At 42.4% G+C, this 22,390-nt stretch overlaps 1 protein-coding gene across 7 annotated transcripts in view; it reads left to right on the top strand.

The window, feature by feature from the left end:
• The window catches only part of TBC1D5 (TBC1 domain family member 5), a 498,316-nt gene that overhangs the window by 442,777 nt on the left and 33,149 nt on the right, over positions 1-22,390 (top strand). For all 7 annotated transcript variants that reach the window (XM_064490964.1, XM_064490965.1, XM_031470042.2 and 4 more), the window contains one exon: positions 5,098-5,261. In XM_064490964.1, the coding sequence (XP_064347034.1) occupies positions 5,098-5,261 (164 nt within the window). The remainder of the gene's footprint in view (positions 1-5,097; positions 5,262-22,390) is intronic.

Raw genomic sequence — 22,390 nt, 5'->3', positions numbered from 1 at the left:
GATCCAGAAGCCATTAAATCAGCCATTATAAGTATCTCTTAGAAGCTAAAGGAAACTGAGTCTGAAGATCGAAAGGCATGTATGAGACCAGTGTCTCACCAAATAGAGAATATCAAAAAAGCAATAAGGATTTAAAAAAGAAAAAACCAAATAGATATCCTGGAGTTGAAATATGGTAACCAAAATGAGAATTTCACTGCAGAGAATCAACAGCAGATTTGTGCCAACAGAAGAAAGAATCATAACTTGAAGATAGGTCAGTTGAGATGATCTGGTCTGAAAAAGAGAGAGACAAAAAAAGAATGAAAGAAAATGAACAGGGTCTCAAAGACTTGCAGAATACCATCAAGTATACCAAATATGCAGGTGGTGGGAGTCCCAGAAGGAGAAAAGAGAGAGAAAGCTACAGGAGGAGTGTTGAAGAAATGCTGGTTGAAACACTCCACAGCTTTATGAAACACATTAGTCTGTGTATTCAAAGAAGATCGGTGAACTCCAAACAGGATAAACTCAAAGAGGTCCATACCTAAACACATCATGGGCAAGCTGCTAAAAGCCAGCGACAAGGAGAGAATCTTGAAAGCAGAAAGAGAAAAACAGCTCATGGTATACAAGGGAACCTCAATAAGATTAATAGCTGACTTATTAAAAATCTTGGAGGCCAGAAGGCAATAGGACTATATGTTCAATCATTCTTTATCCAGTAAAACTATTCTCCTAAAAGAAAGGAGAAATTAAGACAGTCACGTATAAAACAAAACAGAATTCGATGCTAGGAAATCTGCCCTATAAGACATAGTAAAGGGAGTCCTTCAGGCTGAAATGAAAGGATACTATAAGTTAATTCAAATCCACACAAAGAAAAAGCATAGATAAATGTAACTGCATCAGTAAATACAAAATACAGTATAAATGTATTTAGCTTGTATCTTATATTGTTAAGGTAGCATTACTACCCAAATTGATCTGTGTATTCATTGTAATCACTGTCAAAATCTCGGGTGTCTTTTTGGGGAAATTTGACAAAGTGATCATAAAATTAATCTGGAAATGCAAAGCCCTCCTAATGGTAAAAAACAGAGTTGAAAAAGGACAAAATTGGAAAGCTCATACTCCTCGGCTTCAAAACTTACTGTATATATCGCACAGTAATCAAGATAGCCTGGTACTGTCCTAAAGATAAGCATATGTAAATGGAACAGAGTTTCCAGCACAGAAATAAACCCTTACAATTTTGGTAAGTTGATTTTCAGCACAGGTACCAAGGCCATTCAATGGAGAGAAAATAGTCTTTTCTAGAAATAGTGCTAGGAAAACTGGATCTCTGCATGAAAAAGAATGAAGATGAACTACTTCCTCACATTATATACAAAAATTAACTCAAAATGGATCATAGACTTTAATGCAAGAGCAAAAACTATAACACTTTAAAGAAAATATAGGAGTAAATCTTTGTGATTAGGCAATGGCTTCTTATGATACCAACAGCACAAACAAAAAGAAAAAGTAGGTAAATGGGACTTTATCAAAATTAAACACTTTTTGGCTTCAAAGGGTCCCATTAAGAAGGTGAAAAGACAGTGCAGAGAATGGGAGAATTTTTTGCAAATTACATATATATATATATGAGAAGGAACTTGTACACAGAATATATGAAGAATTCTTACAGCTCAACAATTAAAAGACAGATAACCCAGTGTTAAAAATGGGCAAAAGGTTTGAAGAGACATTTCTCCACAGAAGATACACAGATGTCTAATAAGCACATGAATTGATAAAACGCAAATAAAAATCACGAGATACCACTTCATACCCACTAGGATGGCTAAAATAAAGAACAGCCAAATATGTGTTGACAAGGATTTGGAGAAGTTGGAACCCTCGTACAATGCTGATGGGAATGTAAAATGGTGTGGCTACTTTCAAAGCCAATTTGACAGTTTCTCTAAATGTTAAACACAGACTTACATATTGACCCAGCAATTTGAGTCCTAGGTATTGACCCAACAGAAATGAAAATACATATCTACACAAAAATTTATACATGAATGTTTAAAGTACCATTATTCGTAATAGCCAAGAAATGGTACAAGCTAAATGGCATTAACTGATGAATGGATAAACAAAATGTGGTCTATTTGTACAATAGAATATTATTTGGCAATGAAAAGTGAATGAGATCCTGATACTGGCTGTAGCATAAATGTGTCCTGAAAACACTTTGCCAACTGAAAGAAGCCAGTCACAAAAGCTTACACATTGTTTAATCCCATTTCTATGACATGTCCAGAAAAGGCAGAGCCTTGGAGACAGAATGTTGATTAGTGGTTACCGAGGGCTGTGGAGAGGACAGTATTGGGAGTGACTGCTAAGGGGCAGGAGGTCTCTTGCAGGCAACAGAAATGTTCTAAAATTAGATGGTGATGATTGAGAATCTCTGAATATAGTAAAAATCACTGAAGTATATACTTTAAAAAGGTGAATTTTATGGTGTATGAATTACCACTCAGTAAAGCTGATTTTTTTTATAAAGGCAGTTTTCACATTTAATCTATTTATGGTAAAAATGTTCTATGTATTAGCGGCATAATTTTAAAAGAGAAAACAAGTAGGTGGTTCCCGGGGTCCTTGTCAGCTCCATCATTCTAGGACCCTGTACTCCGGAGATCACTGCCATGAAATGGAGCCTGGGGAAGTGAAGACCCAGAGCCTGCGGGTGGCGGGAGACAGAAGGAGGCAGAGCAGGGAAGAAGCGAAGGTGCAGGCTGACTTTGATAGTCTGGACCCTGAGGTCAGCGCGGGATGCTCGTACAGCAGGTTCCTGCTGCCTCTCCTCCCCCGACCTCAGGGCCACCCCAAGGCTCCGTCAGGGCTCACCCCAGCATCCCCCGTTGCAGGTGGGATTCTCCAGGAGGCAGACCCTGAGACGGAGTTAGACGTACAAAAGGTTTATTGGGGAATAACATCTGTGAAGGGAAGAGAGGAGGGGATGGAACTCAGAAAGGGGTGCATCGGACTGCGATGCAGATGTCCTGGAAGTCTGCCGGCTCAGCAGGCAGCCCCGCAGCCAAGCTCCTACCAGGGAGCCCGGCGTCGGTGGAAACGGCCCGCCCTCACTGCCAGTCCCTGGCCGGCAGTCACATGTGAAGACTGACTTTATAAAAATCACAGGTTAATTATAAATAATAATAATTCACATGCCATAAAATCACCTTTTTGAAGTGTAAAATTCTAGTGTATTCACAGGGATGTTCAACCATCACCACTGTCTGATCTTAGAACGTGGAGTTAAACTTGACCCCTCTCTCCCTCTCATACCAGGATTTTTGCAGCAGGAAAAATTGTTTCCCCACTTCTTTTGCCCTCTCTCACTCCTCATTCTGTTCACCACAACAGCAGTCAGATTGATCCTTTTAAAATTAAATCAAATCTTGTCATTCCTCTGCTGAAATCCTCCAGTGGTTTCCCATCTCAGAGGAAAAGTCATGAAAATTGTCTACAGGTCCCCACCTGCCGCGATGCCCACCAGCTCCCAGACCTCGCCCTGGCCTCCCTGCTGTCCCTCGAAACACAAAGGTCCTGCTTGGGGCCTTGGCACTTGCTGTCCCTTCATATTAACCTGCCAAGCTGATATTTTACCTTCTTCAAGTTTTTGCCCAGGTGTCACGCATCTCAATTCTCAACCATCCTGTTTAAGACCTCACGCCTTCCTCAGATACTCATGGCCCCTTTGACTACATTATTTTTCCCGACAGTATTTACTAACATCTAAAATCATACATATTTTATTCATGTATTTGTCTCTGCTCACTAGCAAGTGAACTCCTTGAAGTATGAAGTATGGAATTTTGGGGGGAGGGGGTAATTAGGTTTTGTTAGTTTGCTTGTTCATTCATTCATTTACTTAATTATTTAATGGAGGTACCCGGGATTGAACCCGGGACCTCATGCATGCTAAGCAGGCACTCTACCACTGAGCTCTACCCCCCCACCCTAATATTTTATTATATTTTTACTTTATTTATTTAATGGAAGTACTGGAGATTGAATCCGAGACCTCGTGCATGCGAAGCAGGCGCTCTACCACGGAGCTGTATCCTCTCCCAGGATGGGATTTTTGATGGTCTAGTTTCCACGGTCTCCCTGCATCTAGAAGTGTCTGGCACTGACTAGGCCTTCAGTTGCTGTGGGTGAATGAATGAGTGAATGAATGAATGAACAAATGAATGCACATCAGGTACTGCGCTAGGTCCTTAAGTCCCCCTGACAGTCTTCCAGGAGTCTCCCCGTTGTGTAAGTGAGACCCACGCGGGCCTGGCCGTAGCCAGTTCTGTCCACCTGTCTTCCGCACCCTGCCACCCTCCCCGCAGGACTCCCTGGAGCCCCTGCTCCTGTCTAAGGAGCTTTATGGCTCCAGAACCTGTCAGTGAATAAGGCCCTGCCAGAGTCACAGACGCAGCCCTGCTAACGGGGGAGCCAGTCTGGCATGCCACTCTGCGCCTGCACCTTGTCCCATTTCCAGATGCTCCTTCCTTGGTCTGGGGGTCACAGTGTGTCTGTTCTGCAGTTAATGAAAAGGAAAGAGGCTCTTGAAAAATTGGTGAAGGATTTAGACTTTTTTATATTAATAAGATGATGTGCAGTATAATTGGTTCGGGCTTCTATTATGAAGGATGATTCCATTAGTGAGGGAAAATCCAGTCTTTTAACGTGTAATTTCTAAAAATTGGATTTTTCAGGTTTTTTTGTATGTGTACTACACTTAGGTCATTGTAGTATAAATAACTTGTAGAAAACTGTAGCAGTACTTCATTGCTTTAAAAAATTGACAGCAGGGCTAGGGGATACAGCTTAGGTAGAGAGCGCATGCTTAGCGTGCACAAGGTCCAGGGTTCGATCCCCAGTACCTCCATTAAAAAGAAAAAAAAATTGGCCACTATTCTGTTACATAAAAATGCATGCATCTTACTCCACAGCGTCATTATGTTGACAGTGTGAATAAAGAAATACCATTATTGATCATTTATTGAAGGCAGTTAATTCAGTAGCAGTGAAAAAGTCTGCTGTTTCATTATTGCTTCTTCATTTTTCTTGTAGGACAGAGTTCTAAAAACATCAGTTCATCTCCAAGCACTGAGAGTTTGCCTGGAGGAAGAGAGTTCACTGGCTCCCCGCCTTCATCTGCCACTAAAAAGGACTCCTTTTTCAGCAACATCTCCCGTTCCCGCTCGCACAGCAAAACTATGGGCAGAAAAGAATCTGTAAGTGCACAGTTTTCTTTTTCTCCTTAATTTTCCTTGGGAATGCTGCATCTGTTAAAGCTTCTACTTTTCTAAAATTCTTAAAAATGTTTACAGACTAAAGTGAATTATTTCATAAACATATTTTAATTTTATTATTATAATTTAGTGATATTTGAAGGCTCTGGTCTTATATTACACTGGGGAGAAAAGTAACATTAGTTTAAAATAAGTTGAACTCCAAATCTTGGTCATTTTTTTCTCTACAAGTACCTTTGTCAAAGCCTGGGTTTTCTTCTAAAATGTAATGAATAGCCTTCTATCAAACAATAGAATAAGACACTTCAAACAAACCAAGATGTTTTTTCGGTTTTAAGTATTTCTTGAAAATTAAAAATTATTATTTTACCCATTATTTTTAAAAGCTATACGAATAACTTTTAAATTATGATGTATTGATAGGTGTTTTTCTGTATGTGTTACTCAGAAGATCATACCTAGCGCATATCAACTCCTTAAAAAAATCTGGTTGTGTCTGAAAATTCTTTAAGTCAACTACACAAGAAGTAAAACAGTCAAATTTTATAGCTAGTTCAACACTTAATATTCTAATATGAAGAATTCATCTGCCCACTGGAGGAGGGTGCAGTGCAGGTGTTGTAAGGTATTACCGACAAGGATCTGGGTGTTGCTGGAATAGTGCTAAGGGTGGGGAAACAGAGTGTAAACCTCTGAGGGGTAATTGTTTACAGCATACAGACTTGTCTATCTGGGTGACCGTGTCTGACCTCGCCCAGGACACGCAGTTTCCTGGTGCTTCAACCACCTCACCTGCCGTTTCAACAGCGTCCTTTGCTCTCTGAAGGGAAGGGTTCACTGCGTACTCTCTTGAGGTGCTTTCCACTTGGAGGAACCGTGATTCTCTAACGTGCAGAAGAGCAGGATGAAACTTCCATTGGAAAATGGCAGCTTTAATGCAAGCAGTTAGCTCTGCTCCCTCCCAGTCTCCACTCCAGGGACGTTAAGGTCGTTACAGAGAAACCCTCGGGGAGTGAGGAAGCCGGAGAGAGGACAGCAGCAGCAAGATGCTGCTACTTGGAGAGAGATGTTATGTGGAAACCGACTTAGCAGCCTGAGAAGGCCGAGTGCCAGGCCAGCGGCAGGGAGGAGCCGAGAAGCAACTTGATGTAAGAGGTAAAAGCCTCTGGAAGCTTGGGAACCGGACACAAGGTGAAGGGGAGTCGAAGACATGAGGACTGGTTAGAAGTTCCTTCAAGAAGCACAGAGACTGTCTTCCTCGCTCTGGCAGAAGACTGGAGGTTTAGTTCTCTGGAAAGTGCAAAACAACAGTTCTGGACCAAGAGAGATGAGGAACAGCTGAGTGTGGGACTACTTCCTCGAAAAGGGGGTGTTGAATATACTAAAATACTGAATTTGAGGTCCCCAGACTCCCCAGAATACGAGAAAGTAGATCCCTTCAGGCAGGAGATTGGAAGGGTTTTGTCCTGGCAGAAGCCACACTTTAAAAAACACAGACGGACCTTTGGGGTTATCCAGGGAAGCAGCCAGTTCACTTCCCAGTGAACGCAACCATCACAGTCCCATCTAAGCACAGAACTTTCTCTTGGCTTGTAGTTAACGTATTCTATATGAGCAAGACAGCCAAGGATCACCGGCTACTTGCAGACATCATCTGAGAGGACAGACAGAAACAAACAGGAAAAAGCAACTGGGAGGAAACAAGTCTTTGCAGGAGAATACGTCAGAAAAAAATACTCATCCTGAGAGGAACAGCAACAACGAAAGCTATTACAAATGGAAATGGGACATCTGAAGTGTGAAACTCAGTAGGAGGGTTGGAAAACAAAATTGAGGAAACCTCAGAAAATAGAATGCAGGACAGATAAAGAAAGTAAAAGAGGTAAATATAAGAAAATTAGAGAACCAGCCCAGAAGGTTCAAAATCTTTAAAAAAAAAACAAAAAAAAAAACAAAAGGAGTTCCAGAAAGAGAGAACAGAGAAAATGAAAGGAAGGAAATGATCAAAAGTACAGTTCATTAAGTGTCTCCACTTAATGAAACACCTGAGTTTTCAGACTGAAAAAGTTCATTGAAAGTCCCACGTGAGTGAAAACAAACACACCCAGATCCATCGCTGGAAAAGTTCAAAACTGGGAGCAAAGAGATACCCTCCAAACACGTAGAGTTGGGGAGAAAGAAAGATTTCCAACAAAAGATCAGGAAGTAGACCAGCTCCAAATTTCACATGGCAACACCAGCAGTGAGACAGGGGAGGAATTCCTTCAGAGTTCTGAGAGAAATTACTTCCAACCCATACCCAACGCCAGCCAAATTGTGTGAGGGCAGAACAAAGCCCCTTGCAGACATTCAAGACCCAAAACCCGTATTCCCGTGCACCTGTTCTCAGAAATCGCTGGAGCAGGCCCTCTACAAAAATGAGCACGTACACCAAGGACAGAGGACGGGTGAGAACGAGGCGGTGGAGTGCCCAGAGCCTGGCCAAGGATCCCTCGGATGGTGCTGTAGGGATCGCAGGACTGTTAGAAAGCACAGCTGTCGAGCAGCTCCAGCAGCAGCAGCCAGCCTGGCTTGAAATAAGTCAGAAAGTTCCAGAAAATTTTCTCTAAAAAGATGAAATTGGGAGGGTGACTAATCTATTTGGAGAAATTGAGAAATTTACACAACTCGGGGTGAGTTTGGGTTGGAATGAGTGATAAAACTTGCTAAAAAAAATAAGCCTTTAAAACCTAGGACAATAGTCACCCCAAAGAAAAACTAAAGAGTACACAGGAAAAGAAAGGTATTGATAAACCTTGTCACTGAGCTAGGGCTCGAATTCACGGAGACATCAGAGTGTAAGTCTGTTGACTGTTAGTCATGATAAAATCCTGTTGAGAAGTTGGGGAGGGTTTGTGTGTTGGCCTTGGGAGCAGAGGGGTCATGGGGGTTGGGCAACAGTGCTACATCTTCACCTTCCGTCGTAGCAAATCTCTAATGATGAATATTGTCTAGAAAAATCAAGGGGTGGCAAAATAAGCTCGAGCAATAGAGGTGAAAAAAATGGGCGAAAGAATTGAAAGTGGTGGCTTGCGAGGAGGAGGGCAGGAAGTGGAGGGTGGGGCTGTGTGAACGGTTGTTCATAACAAGCCTCGGAGAACCTTTGACTCTTCCACACGGTACATGTATAACTGAGATTACAAATAATAACTACAAATCCCAACAAAAATACAGTGTATTGGCATAAATTAGAAGAGAAGCTGTCTGCCTGTTCAGAGAGCGTGTCCGTGAAGAACCAGAATCAGGAGTAACAAATGAGAAGGCATGTGGAGACATGTTTCGTGTTTGTTCTGTCATATTCTGGTGGCATGTGGGTTCGTCAGTGACACCAATCAATGGCTTCTCTCTATGGTGATGCTGTGACTTAAAACTGAGGAGTGGAGCAAAAAACAGAAATAGAGTAAGTGTAACTCTCTACTTAGACCTGCTCTGAATTGAGAAACAGAATGCCCAATTATTGTTCAGAATGTAATGTATTTCCTAACTTGTGGCAAGTAAGCAGACAGACATTTTCCAGGGAAAGCCCATGGTTTTCCAAATAATAGGTTATTATTTTATATGTTGTAGTCAATAATAATATGTTGTAGTCAATGCTCTTTGCCAAATAATTCCAGTTCTCTCCCAGTCTATGCCCTTGATAGGATTCCACCCCTTGTCCCCTGTGATCTGTCAGAGCCACATGACAGTTCTATCCAGTGAGCTGTGAGTGGCGGGGTGTGTGCGGATTGCCACTGCAAGACCTTCCACGCCGGTCCCCTTCCCTCGGGCACAGTGAGCAGAGCCCCCCTGCCAACCCGTGCTAGATGTGGAGGATGAGTGAGGAATCAACCCTAATTGAATTAAGCTGAGATTGTTGCTCATCATGGCCAAACGCACAGCTGGAAAGTGTCCAGGCCCATAGCTGGGGTGCACTCTTCCATGGGAGCCATATGCTGCCACCAGAGAGGTCCCTCGGCACCAGAGCCCATGACTAGGCATCTGTCATCCTTGAGCCCACTTTGCTTTCATTCCCGGCCTGGCTGGTGTGACAGGGATAGTCCAAGCCCTCAGAGAATTCCAAGATAACTTTTCATTAACATGATCATCATCTTCATCAGTTTCTCACACAGCAAGTGGCCAGAAATTGAAGCAAAGATATCTCCTGCTTTGGGTCCCCAGTGCCTTAAACCATACAATACCTTTCAGATTTCAAGACTCAGTTGATCTTTTAAAGTGTCCAAGGGTCAAGAAATTTTTTTAATTAAGTTTTTAATTGAAGTATAGTTGGTTTTTATTTCATTATTATTTTTCAATTGAAGTATAGTTGGAAGAAGTTGCTGATGTCAGTTGACAAAAGACTCCAATAGCAGTTGAAAACGGACATTAAAACAGGTAATCTCATAGTAGCTGTCAACCCAAGAGTGATGAAATCTGCTTATAATGTTTCTAATCTAATCATTGAGAGATGATATGAGACATCAATAGAAGTGTGATGTATTTTGGACAAGAATCGTATATTAGGTCATAGAACTTTTTTCAGACTCTCACTGTTGCCTTTTCACGTCTCATAGGACGCCTTTCTGTAATCCACAGGCTCTCTTCTTTAAGTGAATATGTATTATGTCTACTCCTGTTGGTGCCCCTGGTCTGGTCATATAATAAAAGAACACAAAACTCAGCTAATCCTGGAGAGAGGTCACAAATTAAGCTTTGTGCTGTATGTTTATCAGCAGCACCATTATACTACTTCTCTGAAATGTGACCAAAGTAGTAGGAAGTGTTACGACTCGACCTCCCTTCACTATCAGTAGTATTGCTTTGAGGATTGGGATTTATTCATGAAAACAGTTTTCCCTCTGCTCTCTTTCCCGAAAGAGTCTTTAGGGCTCACCTAATTCAGTCCAGGTTTTAACCAAGCTCTGATTATTTTAGTCTAGAGGAAATTGAAATTTTTGATACTTTTAAATTTTTTAAATGGTTTATTTTCCACGGTGATGTAAATGACATCCAATACTTAGTTTTCTAGAAATCTATTTGAGTTGGTCATTCATCTGATTGGTAAATAAGTTTTCACTTGTTTTAGCTCCGCTAGTCATGTTCTATGACTGTCGCCCAGTTGTTTTCCAAGAGTGTCTTTGCTAAAGTTAAAGAATAGGGAATATAAGAAAAACTCAAAAATTGACTTGCAGATGTGAATAAGTTCTAGAGTTTAAGCACATTAGCCAGTTAAGCGATTTTTTTCCCAAATTCCTAATGACCTGCAGGACAATTTGCTTTGTGATAATTACATACCAAGCTCCAAAGATCTGAACTTATAAATAGTTCAGAATCGTCTCTAAACCACAGAAAATCAAAATTGTGTGAGCTGAAAATCCCTGCATAAAACAAGGTGTGTAATGAGCGACCCACCGTGCCCAGGCTCCCAGCACCACTGGGGGTGCTCACCCTGTGTCATCGTGACTCCTGCACGCACTCATCATTGCCCTGTGGTGGTTTGAACATAGGCCACGGTCATACTAATAGAATTTATTTTTAACCTAGTTATTAATCTATCCTTGTAGCTTTGAATGTATGAGATCTTCTGCCAGGATTCAGTAGGTATTCGGTGAGAATTGTTCCACAGGTAGATTATTTTTGATGAATCTGTGGAAGAGGGTGAGCTCTGCGTCCATCTGTTCTGCCATCTTGGAGCCCCTTCTCACTGATCGATCCTTTATCACAACAAAATAACAAAAACGTCTCAGACAAATGAAAACAGACTGGAAAGCAGACTCATCCTTCTGAAAGTATAGACAACCTGAGCATCACCTAATCTAGTCAGGTCATGTTCTAGAAGCTGGAATTTAAGTCATCTCTATATAAGAAATGTAAAAGAGCAGCGCCGTTGAATGTGCTTACAGTGAAATTGGGGGAGGCAGAAACACATCAAAAGTTAAGTAACAATTAAACTAAATAAAAATATAACTCATCACCCAAGGAGGCATTAGATGGCTTAATGCCATAGAGCAGTAAAGACAGTAAATGATAGGGATTCAGAAGACAGACCGCAGGACTTCATTGGTCTAGACAGGCTTCATTCTGAGAGATTAGACTCGAACCACAGACATACTTCTTCTTCCAGTAAATGCCGCCATCGTCTTCCTTAGGAAGGCCCCGCGCCTTCCGGGACAGGTGGTGGTGGTGGGTACTGAATGTCTGTGTACGTGTTTTCTTCTCCCTCAGGCCCCCGGCAGAGTGTAAAACAGCTGGGATTATATGCAGTTGCTTTTGGTAAAGATAAGAGAAATTCCAGTCTCAGGTGAGGAAGTGCGTTGCTTACTGTTTCAGATAACAAGAGCCCTGAGATGGGCAGGTCTGGGGTTGGCTAATTCAGCTGTAGATTGGTGTCGCCAGCTTTCCATGCTGCCACCTCTGTGTCTCGGCTTCGTCCTCAACCCACCCGCAATCATCTTTCTCAAGAGGGCTACCAAGAACCAGGTGTGTATCCTGTCTCCCCCCAACACACTCGGCATCTTCTAGAGAAGTCGGCCTGCAAGCCCCCCAGCAGGCTTTCCCTCCCGTCTCATTGGTTGGCCAGATTAAATCCCTGCCCACTCTGAACCCAGTCAGTAAGAGGACAGGTGCCAGGAGTCCATGGCAGTGGGAAAGGTGGTGGAAGCCTGTGACTGGGCACTGTGACAGGCCAGGTATCCCCAAAGTAGTCATTGCCGAGATGCTTCTGGGAAGAATTTGCATTTGAAAAGAGCCAGTTCCGTTTTATCAGTGATGTTTTACATGTGGATTTTTAGGCAGCTTGAGTTGGATTGGTAGTTGGAAGAGAGAGATTGAGCAGTGGCCTTCTCAAGGAGTCAGATTCTTCCTAGTTATCTGATTCTCTCCTCAGTCAGTGATGTATCCTTCCTAAGATCTATTACGTGGAAAGTATTGATTACTGGAATGGATTTTTAGGGACTTCTGAATGGAATTGAAAACTGGTATCTAGACAGTATCTAATTATAGGATTTTTTTCAGTTAATAAATCTATATTTGTAATCTCTCATTGAATTTTATCAATAATACTGATGATGACTGGATTAAAACACAGTTCCGTGTAAAAATACATCCCCATGTAATACAGTTCATTGCAATGAGTAGATATATAAAATGAATTTAAAGATTAGCAGTTTTTCTAGCTTCTTTTAAGTCTCATGATAGGAATTTGAACTGAAAGTCAAAATGAACTCAGATATTTGATCCATGACATGTAGTCAGTCATTCGAGGTTATATTGAACTGTGTTCACATTAACAAGCCTTTCTGCCAGTGTGTCAGCCCCAGGTCAGGGAAGGTGGAGCTTGTGTCTTGGTAGGAGTGTCCTGTCCTTCTGTCTCCGTCTTTTTGCCGTCCTCAGTTCACGTAATAATAAAAAAATTTTTTGAGGCGCCTATTAAAGCAGAAGCACAGGAAACGGAGTGCTGAAACTTGACTGAGTATTAGCCCTTGGGGGAATGAGTGAGACACTTATCCCCTCATGCTGGGCCCTCTTCCTCCACCATCTGTCCTCAGCCCCTTAATCTCCAGGAAATGCCCAGATGCCTGGACCGTGCTGATCACTGCCCTGGAGGCAGGAATGATAGTTTGGGGAGAGCTCAAGTGAAGTAATGAGAAGTGTTTAGAATCCCCGGCCAGAAATTCCTGTGCGTTTGAATTATGCTAAATTAAATGTGCCTTTGGTAGTAGCATTTGCTCCCCTCCAATGCCCTTTCTTGAAACTTGACATTTATTTCATCTTTTAATGCCGCCCTGCCCTGGGGACAGTCATTGGTGCCCGGAAGTGCACGTGCACACTGCAGGGAAGGGAGTGTGGGCTCCCACTGCCCTGTGCAGATGGAGGTCAGACAGAGGAGGCTGCAGGCAGTCCGCCTGGATGGCATCGCCAGCCCCTCCTACCCGGCGTCCTCCTGCTTTTAAATCTTTGGCCCTTAGCGTCTTATCACTTATTCGCCATAGCACCTTTGTTTACTTTTCAAGGGAAGACATTTTTAATCCACTGGGTTTTCATTCCAGAAAGAGCGCTTTTGCTCCCATTGTAGGAATTCTAGGCCTTCTGAACAAGGAGGGATCTATGTCAGGCAGCCTCCACCTTGCCTCGAAACCCTAAGGCTAAAGAACGCCTTTGTGGTTGCTCCTCAGGCCGAGCTGCTGTGCAGGGAGGGTCAGGCAGGGGCTTTGGCGCCGTTTCCATAGCTTCCTCCTGTTCCTGAACCCGCTGTCTTCCCCCCAGCCTGCTGTTCCAAGATGCCCGTGTGGCAGGCATTGGTACCGGGTGGTAAGCACCTGGAAGCTCCCACACCAGCAGGGGAGGATCGGGCAGAGCTGCAGGAACTCGCCAGAGCAGCCTGTGCACTGCTGACAGGAGTCCTGCTGAGGGGCAGGTGGGCACGAAAACTGAACCCCACCCGCCCGCTGCCCACTAAGCAGGGTGCCCACGTCTGGGGCCGGGTGGGCCTGGAGAAGGGGCGGTTTCTTCCTCTGCACAAAGGTAGTACCCATTCCCCATGCCCTGCACCCAAAGGAGGTGACTTTTCCTAACTAAAAGCATGTTTTAGGTTGGTAAGGGCCCCAAGAGGGAGTTTCCATTGTTGGAAAAATTCAGGATCTTTCTATTTCATGGCTGTGATGATTTGGAAAAAAAGAAAAAAAAGAACAACGATGGGGAAGGAATAGCTCAGTGGTAGAGCGCGTGCTTAGCGTGCACAAGGTCCTGGGTTTGATCCTCAGTACCTCTATTTAAACAAATAAATAAATAAACCTAATTACATCCCCCCAAAATAAAAAAAAATACAATAAGTACATGTTTAAGGCTTTACGTAGCTCATTAAGGAACAAAGGAAACAAACAAAAAAAGGATGGTACCAGGAAAACATGTTGGCATTGATACTAGAAACTAATAAGATGAGAAAAGAAAAATAAAATTCATTTGACCATAAGGATAATAAGAAACACAATAATTTACACAGAGCACTCACCATTCACGCTTTATTAAGCCTCTTAAAATTAGCATGTCTGTCATTACAAATGCATCTGATTAACTTGTATTTGATTTGATTAGTAAACTTTGCTCATGTAAGTCTGACCTTCCTCTGGGGTGTTTGCTTGTGAAGGACAGTTGGTCACGAGCAACTCTTTCAGATACATAAAAAAGCAGCCACCAAGACCATTCTCAGTCCTAACACTACAATGTGGCTGAAGGATTTTAAAAAGCCTTGAATATGTGGATCATCAGAAGATAATATAATCCCCCCCCCAAAAAAAGATAATATAATCCAGTTCGCACACAACCTTTTTATCTAAGATGGTGGCAAAGCCATGCGTCCTTTCCCTCGGAATTGTGACCGGCTTAGTGCAGTCCTGTCAATAGTCTTACTGTGTCCAGTCAAAACATCATTTTCCAAAGTTACTTAGGTCAGTAGATAGAAACGTACAGCAGTAATTCAAAGAGCGATGATTGTAGTTAAGCCATGGACAAATTAGCTTTATATGAAATTCTAAAAAGTTATGGGTGACACTGGAAGACGAGGGAGAAAAGAATAAAGAAAACTATTTCACTCCTGGGCTTGTATCCAGAAGGAACCCTACTTCAGGATGACATCTGCACCCCAATGTTCATAGCAGCACTATTTACAATAGCCAAGACATGGAAACAGCCTAAATGTCCATCAACAGGTGACTGGATAAAGAAGATGTGGTATATTTATACAATGGAATACTACTCAGCCATAAAAACCGACAACATAACGCCATTTGCAGCAACATGGATGTTCCTGGAGAATGTCATTCTAAGTGAAGTAAGCCAGAAAGAGAAAGAAAAATACCATATGAGATCACTCATATGTGGAATCTAAAAAACAAAAACAAACAAACAAAAACAAAGCGTAAATACAGGACAGAAATAGACTCATAGACAGAGAATACAGACTTATGGTTGCAAGGGGGGCGGAGGGCAGGAAGGGATAGACTGGGATTTCAAAATTGTAGAATAGATAAACAAGATTATACTGTATAGCACAGGGAAATATATACAAAATGTTATGGTAGCTCACAGAGAAAAAAAATGTGACAATGAGTGTGTATATGTCCATGTATGACTGAAAAATTGTGCTGAACGCTGGAATTTGACACAACATTGTAAAATGATTATAAATCAAAAAAAATGTTAAAAAAAAAAAAAAAGAAAACTATTTCAACTGGAAAAGCAGTTATGAAGGGGGTTGCTCCTCCCCCAGCCCCACCCCACCCTTGATGCCTAGACCCCCGACCAGACTGACTCCTGGCTTTCTGGTCATATTTCTGAGTTGTTTTTTCACCTTCGATGTTCTTATTATTCTGCTTCCATGCTTCTTATCTTTCTCTTTTTTGCATTGTGCATTTATTTATTAAATAAACCCTTCCCACCCACACCTTGTCCCTGCAACAGGAAAGCCTCTCAGGCTGGCATCTAGAGTCACTCTCAGGTGATCACTCTGACGTCATGATCGTCCTCACTTTTTCTCTTTGGAAGCCATCCCAAAGTGAGGACAGAATTATAAAGGAGGTCTTGAAAGTTTGCAACACTGCCCTGAGTTCTTGAGTCCCCTCAAATCTCTCAAGGATTCCACTCACAAGGAAGTGGAAAGACCTGGCAAATGATGTAATTCACCGGCCCCACATACACACACCCACCACCACACAGTCCAAAAATGACAGAGGCCTCAACATGCAGAATAACGCTCCAGTCGGTCTCGAATGAACAGAAATGCTGCCACATCACTTAACATCAGGATGTACGCGGTCTGGACTCTGGGCAGTCTTCTCGGTCTGGGCATCTCTTATCCTTCATGGCAAGATACATGTTTTATAAAATATGAAGGATAACACCTTGGAAAATGAAATTAAGGAAAATAAGAATGAAGCCATCAAGGAACCATTAGATAATAATGCTAACGTTTATAGAAATCTTGAATCCATCTCTAGACAGCAAACCTTAATATCACCCAGCTGGACTATTAATAGCTATTTATTGGCCAGGATAAATGAATGTTGGATTTTTTCCTCAGCGTCTATAGTCAGAGCCACTCATCCGTAGTCTGTACTGTGATTAAACTCCTTTTTTGATACCCTTGATGAAAGTCTTGAGAATCAGGTTTGAAGGCTGGGTAGGCACGAGATCTTTTTCTCAAGTAAATGAGCCTAATTCCTTTGCCAGGAATCGAGATTGAAGTTTCTGAGGTGGACTGATTAAATGTAAAGACTGTTTCAATGCCAGAACTTGCCTCTCATTACGAAGAGACTGTCATGGTTTAGGATGCTTTAAGCTGAGTGTAACTGAGATTCTGACTCAAACTGATACAAATAATAACAAGTTACTAGCGCCAAGAAGTCCAAAGGGCTTCCAACTCCCAGCTACACAATAGAATCACCTGAAAAGCTTAAAAAGACAAGTGACAGAAATGAATCAGAATCTCTGAGATGAGGCTTGGGTCTTGGTAGTCATTAAAAGCTTCCCAGATTATTCAAATGTGTAGCTGAGGTTTGGAGCTGATGCTTCCTCTGGTTGGAAGCAAGAAGAGAGGGAGAAAGACAGACCAGGCCTTCCTGGGGCTCTGGATTGGGTCAGAGTCCCCCGGGGAGGAGGCTCTGGGCGGCAGGGTCCTCTGGGGAGGAAGACGTGGAGTGAACAAGGGAGCCCCAGCTCCTCCCTGCAGAGTCAGAGTTCCGTCAGCCCTACCGCGTGCCACCGCGATCTCCAGAATGAAGCTCGTCTGCAGAGTTACCTTTGTGGGAAAATCTAGCACTTTGTCACCAGTATGTTTGCCTTCAAATGAACAGGCATCCTCGGAGTAGTCCATTTTGTTGTCAGCAGTTTCTATCTTCCCCCAAATCACCGTGCTGTGCAAAATCATGCATTAGAAACCACCAGACTCGTGGGGGAAATGGGATTGGGGAAACAACGTTCAAAAACTGCATCAGTGACACGTAAAGTCGGAACCTAGCAAAGGTGGCAGCTTGGTCTTGCACGTGTTAAAATGATTACAGAGTAAATAAATGCTACAATAAATATCGCCCCTGACCTTGAAAGAGACCGGAAGCTTGGTTGGGGCAGTGAATGTTGGAAAGTTTGCAGCCCATGAGCTACCAGGGAGCAGTGGAAGGAGGATTCTCTGGAATCGGGCAGATCTGCGTCCTGGGTGCCGCCCATTGGCACACACGGTGTGCGCTGAGGTCGTGGCCTGTGTGCGCAGTGTGCACGTGTCTGCGTTGTGTGTATTCCTGCGTGCCGGGTCCGGCTCCACGCGGTGCTCTGCATCCACCTCAGGTTTCTTGTGGATGCAGCTGTGTCTAAGCAAACATGGAGGTCACGCTACGCTCTGTTGTCCCCTAATCCATCAGTCTTGTTGGAACAAATTCACATTTTCAAAACAAGCATTATAACAGAACTGCCTCTACTCTGGGCCTGACCTGCAGCATCTGAATTCAGTTGGGCTGCGGAAATGAAGATAAAGATCATATAAGATTAATTTTTTGCTCTTGGTTGAGTCACCGAGTTCTCAGTACTCCGTTCAGTAACAATACCACGTTAATCAGAAATTTTAGCGTAAGTCCATTTTATTAATGGTCACATGCATCCATCCTGAGTATTGGTAACACCAGCCTTCTCACTGTGAGCATCGGACTCGATGTGTGGCTCCCCATCCAGGCTCCCTCTGTCTGGAACCAATCCTGCGGGTCTGAGGCACAGCCTGCCCTCAGAGTGTGCACCCTGTCCCGCCTCCTCCGGAGGGCCTCCCTCCAAACCCTGCCCAGCCCCCGTCAGGAACGCACAGCTGTCTCAGTGGCCTCAAACCTCGCATGGCGTCTCACACTGTGCTGTTTTGCTCCACTGTCTCTTCTGACCAAAGTGATTCGTGTGGCCGCAAAATTCCTAGAGTTCCTTCCAGGCCCTGCCCAGGCACCCCATGTCCCGTGGAGCCTTCCCTGCCACCCTCTGGAAACTTCCAGCCCTTTGAGTCGATGGCTTTGGTGCTACTTGGACTGCAGATTCCAGGGTCCCTCCTCTAACCTTCGGAAGCAGCACCTTGAGATAGGGGGCATGTCCTGGGTTATCTGCAAATGCGTCCTTTGCGTTCCCTGGGGAAGAACTGCTTGTGTTTCGTGGCAAGGCTGTTAGAGGCACTTGTCTCTAGCACAGTGTCTCCTGTGCCGGACAGCGTGGCCCTCAGTGAGTGTGTAGGAGTGAATGAAGGCCGACAGGGGTTTCGTGTGCTGCGCAAGGATTTGGATGCAGCAGGCTTTCCTCAGGCCTGAAAACTCACCTCGTTTCCCAGTGGCATGCACCAGCCACATATAAAAAATAGCAAGAGTTGTTGGGGTTTTTATAAATTAGTTTAAGGGATAAATCTTTTAAAGTGGGATAGGTATGTTTTAATAAATCAGGGAATTTAGAGAATTCTTTCTCACTTTTTTTTTTAATTTGAGGAGTCTCAGAATTGGTCGTGTTTGTGTTCATCAGAGCCTTCCCAACACTTGGTTTCCTTTACCAGTTGTAACTTAAAGTACTTCTTAACCCAAGCTTGATCCCCAGCTTGGATTGGCTGTAGGGCGCCATGTTTTGTCTGTCTCTAATGGGACATCATGGCGTCAGCGTAGAGATAGTGGTACAAGGATGGACAATTCACTCTCAGTCTGGGTCAGCCAGTGTGCAGACGCCTACTTTGGTGCCAGAAACAGCACGGGAAAGCACGCAGGTGCTGGCTGGGCGGTTTCATCAGTTGGTCTGATCACATGGAAGTGGGGAGGGGAAAACCCTTGATAAATAAGGTAACATCTGTGCTAATTGATATGGTGAAGAGAGAACTGTTCTTCTGGTTTACAGATGACTGGTCAGGCTGCCTAATTTTAAAGCACAACATGAAGGTGATAACCTCAGAGTCCCAAAGATGAGGACCTTTCCCCACAAATGCCATTTAATGAGCCTGCCAAACACAACCCCTTCTAAGAGAAGTCTTTTTTTTTTCCCAGTTAAAATGTTCAGAAGACAGGCAATTGCCTTAACAACTACGCTTAACATTTTACACCTTTTGAATTTTTAAATGCTAGGAAATTCCTAAGACATACTGTATGCATGTGATTATTTATTTAAAGGAGCAGTAATGGGATTTTTGCAAGTAGTAAGGTTTGTAACTATGAAAGTAAGTTTTATTCTTCCTCTGGTGACACCTGTGTGAGGTTGTCCTAGGTGAAGATTTTAATTTCTGGTATTTTTATTTCAGGATTGTAAGTTTATTCAGTCTACTTCAGAATTTATAGTACATGATCTAGTCTTCTGTCACTGTTCCTATCTTTTCTGTGTACTGCATTTATTGTTTTTTTGTAAACAACCTCTAGAAAGGCAAAGTTAGATTAAAATATCCCACAGTGTTGAAATGGCATTAGGCATAAAACATGTTTCTAAATGCACAAAGTAATTAATAAATATTACTTACAATTATTTTTAAAATAGCTTCAAAAACTCAGGGGAGAACTGAAATATCATAGATTATGGATATGTTCTACTATTTTCTTTTTATTTGATTTATGCTTGAAAAGCATCCTTTATTCTCTGATACTTCATACACAGCCTCTGATTTTTCGAAAGGTACAGAAGAGAGCATGCAGAACCCAGTAAAATCAATGTATATTTGGCTTTAAAAGAAGTGCTTGTGTTTATAGTAGAATAAATTGATACCCAATAATCTAAGAGTCAGTTCTGAATAGAATAATGAAGCCACTCTGGACAGAATGGACTGAGGGGGATTGGAAAGCTACCTTACAAGCCTGTCACCCTTCTTCCCTCCACCCTGCACCCTCCCTCGTCTTGAGAAGAGTCTTTTGGACTCTTACCAATAGGCATCTAACCATGCAAACATCTGTTAAAACTGCCTTAGAGCAGGGAAATGTTAAAGTGCTTCCCAGACGTCCCAGAGGGCTTGGAAGCTCTGTTCAGAAGAAACAAGGAGGGCAGGAGATGGTCATTTAAATCCTTGCCACTCAGAGTGTGGTCCATGGACCAAATGTGTACTCATCCCCTGGGAGCCTGTCAAATACGGAATCTCAGGCTCCACCTCAGACCTACTATGTTAGACCTTCTCCGGTAATTTTCGTGCTTATTAAGGATTGAAAAGAATTAGTCTAAGTAAGATTAATTGAATACCAAATCGGAAATGAGGTTGTCTATAGATAGAGCCAGCTTCAAACGTATCCTAATGTGAACATGTCCTCCGTGTGGGTGATGGGTAAACAGTGTACTTTCCACGCGTGGACTCTGCTCTTAGGACATTTTACATGTATTAGCTCCTTTAATCCTCAGAAGGCTGGATGAGGTCAGTGCTATAATTATCTCCCGTTTTACAGATGAAAGAACTGAGGCATAGAGAGGCATGTTTAACTCCCATCTACGAAAAGGAAAGTCACTAGTCATGACTGGACAGCAGGTAATCTCTGCCTTTTCAGGTAGAGGCAAAAGAATAGAATGGGGTAAGAAACCAAGATCTTTTTTTAACTTCCTCAATAAAAATGAGAGGCAGTTGAATAAGAGGAAATGTCTTTCTCTTAATTTTGTGAGCTTTACATGTTCTATTTTTAAAATATCACTTACAATCCGTAACCCATATGTCCCACCCACGGCAAGCATGTGATCTGAGTTAATTATTTTAACCTGACAACACCTGACTTCAAAAGGCTATTTGGATCATTTCCGCATGTAAACCAATGACATGAATGTGGATTTAAGATATAATTGGTCAACTTGAGGGATATGCTTAAAGTCAAGCTGCAGTTTGGTGGAGAACATTTTTGCATGGAAACGTAAGTGTCTCCCTATCCTTGGCCTGGTGCCCTGCCCTCCCCTCCTCTTGTGCTGCTGCAGGGAACAGGTTGGGACCATCCCTGTGGGGACCAGCCAAGGCTGTGTGATCAGAGAGCCCAGCTGCCAGAAGCCTGGCTCCTGCCTCACCTGACCATGCTGTTTTTAGGACAGGCAATTTTTAACTTTTTAGGGAGACAATAGTCTCTTTTTTATTTTGATAAAAAATAGATATAACTTAAAATTTACCATCTTAATCATTTTTAAGTGTAGAGTACAGTGGTATCAAATTCTTTCATAATGTTGGGTATCCATCTCCATAACTCTTTTATCCTGTAAATGTGAAACTCTAGACCCGTTAAACAATAACCTTCCACTTACCCCACCCTCCTTGCAGTAACCACCATTCTGCTGTCTGTGGTTATGATTTTGACTACTCCAAGCATTTCATGTAAATGGTACTTTATCCAAATACCACACAGTATTTGTATTTTCTTGACTAGCTTATTTCACTTAGCATAATGTCCTCAATGTTCATTCATGTTGTAGCATGGGTCAGAATTTTCTTCTTTTTAAAGGCTGTATAATATTCCATTGTGTATATAGACCACATTTTGTTTATCCATCCATCCATCAGTGGATGCTTTGGTTGCTTCCACATCTTAGCTATTATGAATAATGCTCTTGTGAGCATGAGTGTATAAATATCTCTTTGAGACTCTGCTTTCAGTTATTTTGGGTATATACCCAGAAGTGGAAATGCTAGATCATTCAGCAATTCCATTTTTAATTTTTGAGGAACATTCATGCTGTTTTCATATCAGCCTGTACCACTTTATGTTCCTGCTAACAGTGTACAAGTGTTCCAGTTTCTCCAGATTCTGACGAGCATTTGCTATTGTCTCTTTATGGTTTTGATTTGCATCCCCTAATGGTTACTGATGTTGAGCATCTTTTCATGTGCTTGTTGACCATTTGTATGTCTTCTTTGGAAAAATGTCTATTCAAATCCTTTGTCCATTTTTTAATCAGGCTGAATGTTTTTGTTGTTACTGAGTTTTAGGAGTTCTCTGTATATCCTGCATATTAAACCTTTATCATATATATGATTTGTTAATATTTTCTCTCATTCTGTGGGCTGCCATTTTACTCTGTTGATTGTGTTTTTTGATGCACACTTTTTTTTTTAATTTTCATGAAGTCTAGTTTGTTTTTTCTTTTGTTGTCTGTACCTT

This window comes from Camelus dromedarius, chromosome 2, assembly GCF_036321535.1.
Source record: "Camelus dromedarius isolate mCamDro1 chromosome 2, mCamDro1.pat, whole genome shotgun sequence".
NCBI classification, from domain to species: Eukaryota; Metazoa; Chordata; class Mammalia; order Artiodactyla; family Camelidae; genus Camelus; species Camelus dromedarius.
Note: the sequence above shows the minus strand (reverse complement) of the source record. Positions and strands in the feature narration are given on the sequence as shown.